We start from the raw sequence: 6,000 nt of genomic DNA, 5'->3' as shown, positions 1-6,000 counted from the left end.
TGTGTGTGTGTGTGTGTGTGTGTGTGTGTGTGTGTGTGTGTGTGTTTAGCCCTGGGTGTCCTGGAATTTGCTCTGTAGACTAGGTTGGCCTCAAACTCAGAGATATGCCTGCTTCTGCCTCCTGAATGCTGGGATTAAAGGTGTGTGTCACCACTTCAGGCCAGCTTTATTCTCTTTCACATGAATAGCTTTTACTCTCAGCACTGTTAGATCATTTATTTAAACCTTTTTAAAGTTTATCTTTTGTTTATAATTTTATTTATAGTTATAGTAGCATAATTCCATTATCTCTCAGTCTTCAATAAGTGTACCTAAGGCTGTCATTTCCTTATGTCTGTGTACCTAGGCACGCTTTGCAGATTTATGTTTGTTATTGGTACTCATTTTTAGCCTCCTTTCTATTGTTAATATTTATTTTTGTTGTAGTCAGGTTAGTGAATGTGGCTTGGATTGTCAATCAACATAATTTTATCAAAAGACAATTCTATTATTGTCACTACAGATCCCCTTTCCCAACCTCATAGATGGCTTATACCTGTTTCTTATATTCCATAGGGTGTGCTCTTGGTATGTACTTAGTAAATTCAAGGAAGGACATACAGAATATGGGTATGGTGATGCCCAGTTGAAAATCCAGGACAGTGATTGAATTCAAGGCCAGTGTAGACTACATAGTGAGAGCATGGCTTAAAATAACACACCAAAACAGAGGGGTCTGGTCAGTAGTCCAATCCTCGCATCACTGTACAAGTCTATAATCCCAGCACATAGAAAGTAGAGGCTGGCTTGTTTTACATGGAGAACTCCCAGTTATCTAGAGATAGAGAGCAAGACCCAATATCTCAAACTACTTATCTCCTGAAAAAGACATATTCATATATATATTCATATATATATATGATAGCAGATCAACCCCTAAAGGGTAGCTAAGGTGATTAATGTGATAGCATCTCTGTGCCAGGCATTTACCCACAGCCTGCAGCCTCCTACCTAGTCATTATACCCACCTCCCTTATGGGGCAGGAAAGAAAGTACAGGTGTTGCCAGGTCAAGCTGTTTGCCCATTAGTCACATGAGAAAGAGGCAGAGGCAGACCCCACCTTAAAACCAACCTGCACTCCAAAATGGCCACAGAGTTTGCTTTGGGGATGTTCAGAAAGAAATCCTTTAGCATTTTTCTTACAGTTTTTTAAAATGCTGGTAGTAAGAGGTGACTACAGTTCCTTGTTACTTTGAACTGAAGATCCTGTCTGACTGGCCCTTGGGTCTAGACATCAGGTAGTAATGCGTGAATTACTGCCCGTGATGAATGAAGTACTCATTGGTTCTTCACTTGTGTATGTTCCAGGTATGATGTTATGGTCATCTTTCCTTACTTTTCCTGGAGCCCATTTGATCTCTGAGAGCCTGGATTTGTGAAATTGAAGGTGTGCTCTCTGTTAAAACCTGAGCAGATTTCCATGGCCTCTTTGCATTTCTCTTATGCATAGAGAAGCCTGGTCTTTCACTAATTGAAAATCATTTTGATTCTCCTGTCTGTCTGTCTGTCTGTCTGTGTCTGTCTCTTAGTTGGGTTGGTAGGGAAATTGGGTGGAGGTGAGAGGGGGTAGTATATGATTATAAAATTATTGTTATTGTTATGGATACTTCCCACCCAAATGAGGTCTGTTTTTCTCACTCTTTTGAAAACTGGAAAGCCGTGCATGAATCTGACTGCATGAAGTTTCCTTCCCTATTTCAGGAGGAGGACAGTTCTGTAGTTGTGTCCCCTCTGGTGCAGCCTCTATGGAACTTCATTGCAACAGAGCAATTTAATTTGTACTGCACAATCATTTTCTTGTGGAAAACTAATAAAATACAAATTTTACTTTCAGTGTGAAATTGTGGCTGAAGGCTTTTGAGAGTTTTATGTGATCCCTTTCTGTCTGATGATGAGAGAGAGTGATGTCAGGACTTACACACATTATGTATGGGGTTGATAAGAAGAGCAGTCCCTAAACTTTATTATTTTCCTCAAAATTAAAATGTAAACTGATACTTTGCATTCCACTCCTAAGACCTTACCTGCCAATGGAGTAGTCAGGAATCTGGAATGAAGCTTTTTTTTAAAAAAAAAAAAAAAAAAAAAACAAAACAAAAGCATCTCACGTATGCTGACAACTAGAGTGAGGCCAGGGCCCAGGGCTCAGCAGTTAGCTATCTGGAGGCCTAGAAAAGATACCATTTTACAAGTTCTCCCTCAAAGTAAAGGCTAGGTGCTAGGCTTAGAGTTGTATGCCTTTGGGAGGCAGAGGCTGGTAGATCTTTGTGAATTTGAGGCCAGCCACATCTATATAGTGAGTCCCAGGACAGCCAGAGCTATACAACCTGTCTCAAAAAAGAAAACAAAAGAAACAAACAAAAATCAACCAGTAAACAAAAATTATCAGAGATGCTTAGTATGTGATTATAATGAACAGTAGTAACATGTGATATACAGTAACCCTTTTTTCTATATGGATGGGCTGTAGACACTTTACTTGCCCGTTTTCCTGTGTGTAAAAATTTTAACAGAAATGGTGATAAAGGTGACACCTGATACTGACCTGTGACCTCACATGCACATGTGCACACATGTGAATTCATACATTCATACACACAACAATGACTACTATCATGTGAGAATAATGTACAAAAAGTTCCCAGCACAGTTCACAGATGATCAACAGCAGAATTGAGGAGAGATGGACTTGGAGCACAGGCCTGATTCCAGTGTGGAGTCTTAGAATCCTAAGTGCTCTCCCTTGAGCATCTTCACTCCTCTCCCAGGAAGATGAGTGCTAGAAAGGCAGACTTGAGCCTGCCATGGTGGCCCAAGCACAAGAGAAACCCTGAGTAGAAAACAAAAAAGAAGTGAAGTCTTGCCACGCCCTGGGTTGTTCAAGGAACAAAAGATCACATTTCCCTGCACACAGGGACAGGTTCCTGCTTAGTCCATTTTCTTCTTCTGCTCTGACTTGTAGTTAGTTGATCCTGCGTCCTAGGGAAAGTTCTGTTTTCTAGTTATCTGACCTGTAGACTGCCCTTTAGGCCTTTCTCTCCCCAGCTTTCAAATGGTTTGCTCTCTGTTGGCTTTGGACCTCACCATCCATGGTTCCCCATCATTCTTCATCTGAAAGTTTTAGATTTTCTTGTCTCCTGTCCATTCTTTAGTATTAATTCTTGACAGTCCCCTTACATGGGACTGTGGAGCTGGGGAAATGCAGGTGGTGGGTCAAAGGCAAGCCCTGTAGTGTGATCACTGCCAATAGGAAATGTTTACTCTTCAGAAGTCTTGCAGTGCTGTTTCCCACTCCTGGAGCTGAGGTGAGGATGCTGAACTGGGAATAGGCCTGAGATCCAAGCTCTGAGTTTGAGGGGTAGGGAGATGACTTAGTAAAGTGTTTGCTGCACAAGCAGGAGGACCTGAGATCTCCACCTCCCTTTCAAAAGCCTGCAGCAGCAGGATGCAGCTTTAATCCCAGTGCTTAGAAGGCAAGGGGCTTCCTGGCCAATTTGTCTAGCTGGACTCACAGTGAATTTCAAGTCAGTAGTGGACCCTGCCTCAAAAGTTAATCTACAGAAATGACTGAAGAAGGCACCTCACAAAAATCAGTGCCCAGGAAATAAATACACATACATACACACACACACACACACACACACACACACACACACACACTCACACGCACACACAGAGAAGAAAAAGTAAGTTTGAATACTAGGTGGTAAACCCAAGTGCTTAGTTCTAAATGGGATTCTACCTTTAATTTTTTTTCTAGTCAACTGCTTGAAGGGGAATCCTTCAAAGTCTCATTCTCAGCCTCTCCATCATCTTTAACTCCATGAAAACAGTTATTTCAAATATAAGAATTATTTCTGTGAAATTTCTTTCAAAGTTAGGACAGAGGCCGAGGGGACTTGGGAGGCTCTTGTCCCCGTTCTTGAGAATCTCCCACCTTTCCTTACCATACCCCCAAGCCCTCGCCCATCTGTCCACTCAGCTGCTAGTCCTTAGCAAATGGGGCAACCCGATTTCCCGCCTTTCCTTGGCCAAGAGCTCCCTAGGACCAATCGGGTGGTGGGGACTTGACATGTCCTGGTAGGGGAGCTAGCTGGGTCCCGCCCCCTCCCGCCCCCTTCACAGGTGCAGCCCTAATCCCCCCTGGCCTAGATATCCGGCAGCCTCTGAGAACCCGGGCTCTGTGATGTAATGCGCTTTTTTCACACTCCCGGCTTAAATACAGATGGAAATTGTTGTCATGTGTTAGAAATGTCGCCAGTGATATAAAAGGCGCAAGCTTGAGCATCTTCTCTCCCTTCTCGCACATCAGCTGCTCCTCCAGCCAGAGCCTGTGCCCTGGAAAACCCACTCAGTGGTCAGGTGGCCGAGGAGCCCCTAGCTAGCTTAGGAAGGGGTTCAGATCCCACTCCCCACCCCCGTCTCTCCTTACAGCCGCTGCGGAGCTGAAGACCAGCGTGGTGGGAGGCTCTTTCAGGCGCACAAAAGGAAGGATTAATCTTGGCGATTGGCTGGGCTTTTGCAGGCAAGTACAAGTCCATGATCTTCCCCGGCCAACCCCTGCCCACCTCTGGATTCGAACGCTCGGCCACTGGAAAGAAGGCTGGGATCAGGCAGGCGGCGACCGGGGCTCCTGCCACAGGAGGTTTGCGCTTGGGTTGTGGGAACATCCATGGAGGTGAAGATGCCATGTGTGGTGTGTGGACCAGGGAGGAGGGGAGACTGTGGGCCAGCTTGGGAGGGCCAGATGGCTGAGGCTGTGTTTTAATTCAACGGGCAGGCAGGCCCCGTTTGGCTGGGCAGGGTGGGAGGAGAAGCAGGGAAGGAAAAAAATTTCAGAGGTCAGTGGGTAGGGAGAGGCTGGGCTCCAGAGCAGATGCCTGCCGAACAATGGGGCTTTTGAAGGGGATGCTGGAGGAAGTGTGGCGTGCGCTTTGTATTGCCTCCTCCGCATTGCAGGTTGGAATCGGGCAGCTAAATTTTAATGAAGTGCATTCCAAAGTGTGCTAGTCAGCCTGGGTTTGGGGAGCCAGAGCGAGGGGCGGCCCCCAGGCTTTGCTGAATGGGGACTGGGGGTGGGCGGGGGAGGGGGGGCACCGAAATGAGTTCCTGATGGACGGTAAAGGAGGAGATGAAAGCCTGCTCAGTGTGGAGGGCAGGGGAAGGGGAGGGGGAAAGCCTTAGGCCCCCGTGCATATTAATAGGCTCCAGCAGGTGTTGGTAAATGCATGTTGCTGCATTGTTCCGGCGCCCAGGCTGGAGTAGGCGGGCAGACAGAGGCTGCTTCTCCTGGCGGTAGTGGGCAAATGCCTTTGCACTTTGGAAGAGCTTTGCAAGCTCTCAAGAAAATAAAGAGGAAAACGACCACCATCCCCTCTCTCCTTTCCCCCACTTTTAAAGGAGGAATGTACATGCAGAAGGCTTTTTAGGTTTGCTTCCTGGAAATTAACATGTGTTTATGAGAACTGTCTTGTCTAGGTAAGGTATGCTTGTCGGTGGGCATCAGTAAATAGAGGAATCTGGAGTCTGGTTTGTGAGTGCTTGGAAGCTGGAAGGTGGTTCTCCCTAGCTGGTTCTTAATGGGCCAATCCTGGAAGACTGGTATCTTTATTTCTTTAAAGAGACAGGAGGGTGTACCTTCCTCCCTCTTCTCAAACTCAGAGTCTGTCTGACCGAGTACCAAGGGGGCAGTGAAGTGTGCAAGGAAGCTGTCTCATCCACAGAGTTGGCCTTCCACACAAAGGGAGTGGATTTGTGTCTGAACTAAATGGTTTGAGGGTATGTGTTGTTTATTTGTACGGATTAGGAATAGGCCCCTTTCTTTCCAAGAGTTGACTATGCCTGTCCATTGAGAATCACTTAGGAGGCGTTTCAGTTAGGGCTGTGCACTGGTCAAATAACCCTCGCTGGTTTGGTTGTGTGCTTGCATGCTTGTTTTTACTACTCTTGACTAGAACCTA

General features: G+C 45.8%; 1 protein-coding gene and 1 long non-coding RNA gene across 34 annotated transcripts in view; one reads left to right on the top strand and one right to left on the bottom strand.

The window, feature by feature from the left end:
- Positions 1–6,000, top strand: part of Magi1 (membrane associated guanylate kinase, WW and PDZ domain containing 1) — a 630,113-nt gene that overhangs the window by 386,375 nt on the left and 237,738 nt on the right. The window contains exon 1 of one of the 33 annotated variants that reach the window (XM_031382661.1): positions 4,176–4,565. The exons of 25 other annotated variants lie outside the window; for them this stretch is intronic. Coding sequence is in view for 1 of the 8 variants with exons in the window: in XM_031382649.1 (XP_031238509.1) it covers positions 4,730–4,736 (7 nt within the window). In the remaining 7 variants the exon portion in view is untranslated. 7 more of the 33 variants (XM_031382660.1, XM_031382652.1, XM_031382650.1 and 4 more) reach the window with 7 other exon arrangements.
- On the bottom strand, positions 2,436–5,095 carry LOC116099297. Its single transcript, XR_004122199.1, has 2 exons — positions 4,473–5,095; positions 2,436–2,870 (listed from the first exon to the last, which is right to left on the bottom strand). It is a non-coding gene; the product is annotated as an uncharacterized LOC116099297 (long non-coding RNA).

This window comes from Mastomys coucha, unplaced genomic scaffold (genome assembly GCF_008632895.1).
Source record: "Mastomys coucha isolate ucsf_1 unplaced genomic scaffold, UCSF_Mcou_1 pScaffold20, whole genome shotgun sequence".
NCBI classification, from domain to species: domain Eukaryota; kingdom Metazoa; phylum Chordata; class Mammalia; order Rodentia; family Muridae; genus Mastomys; species Mastomys coucha.
This window is presented reverse-complemented; position numbering and strand designations above follow the sequence as displayed.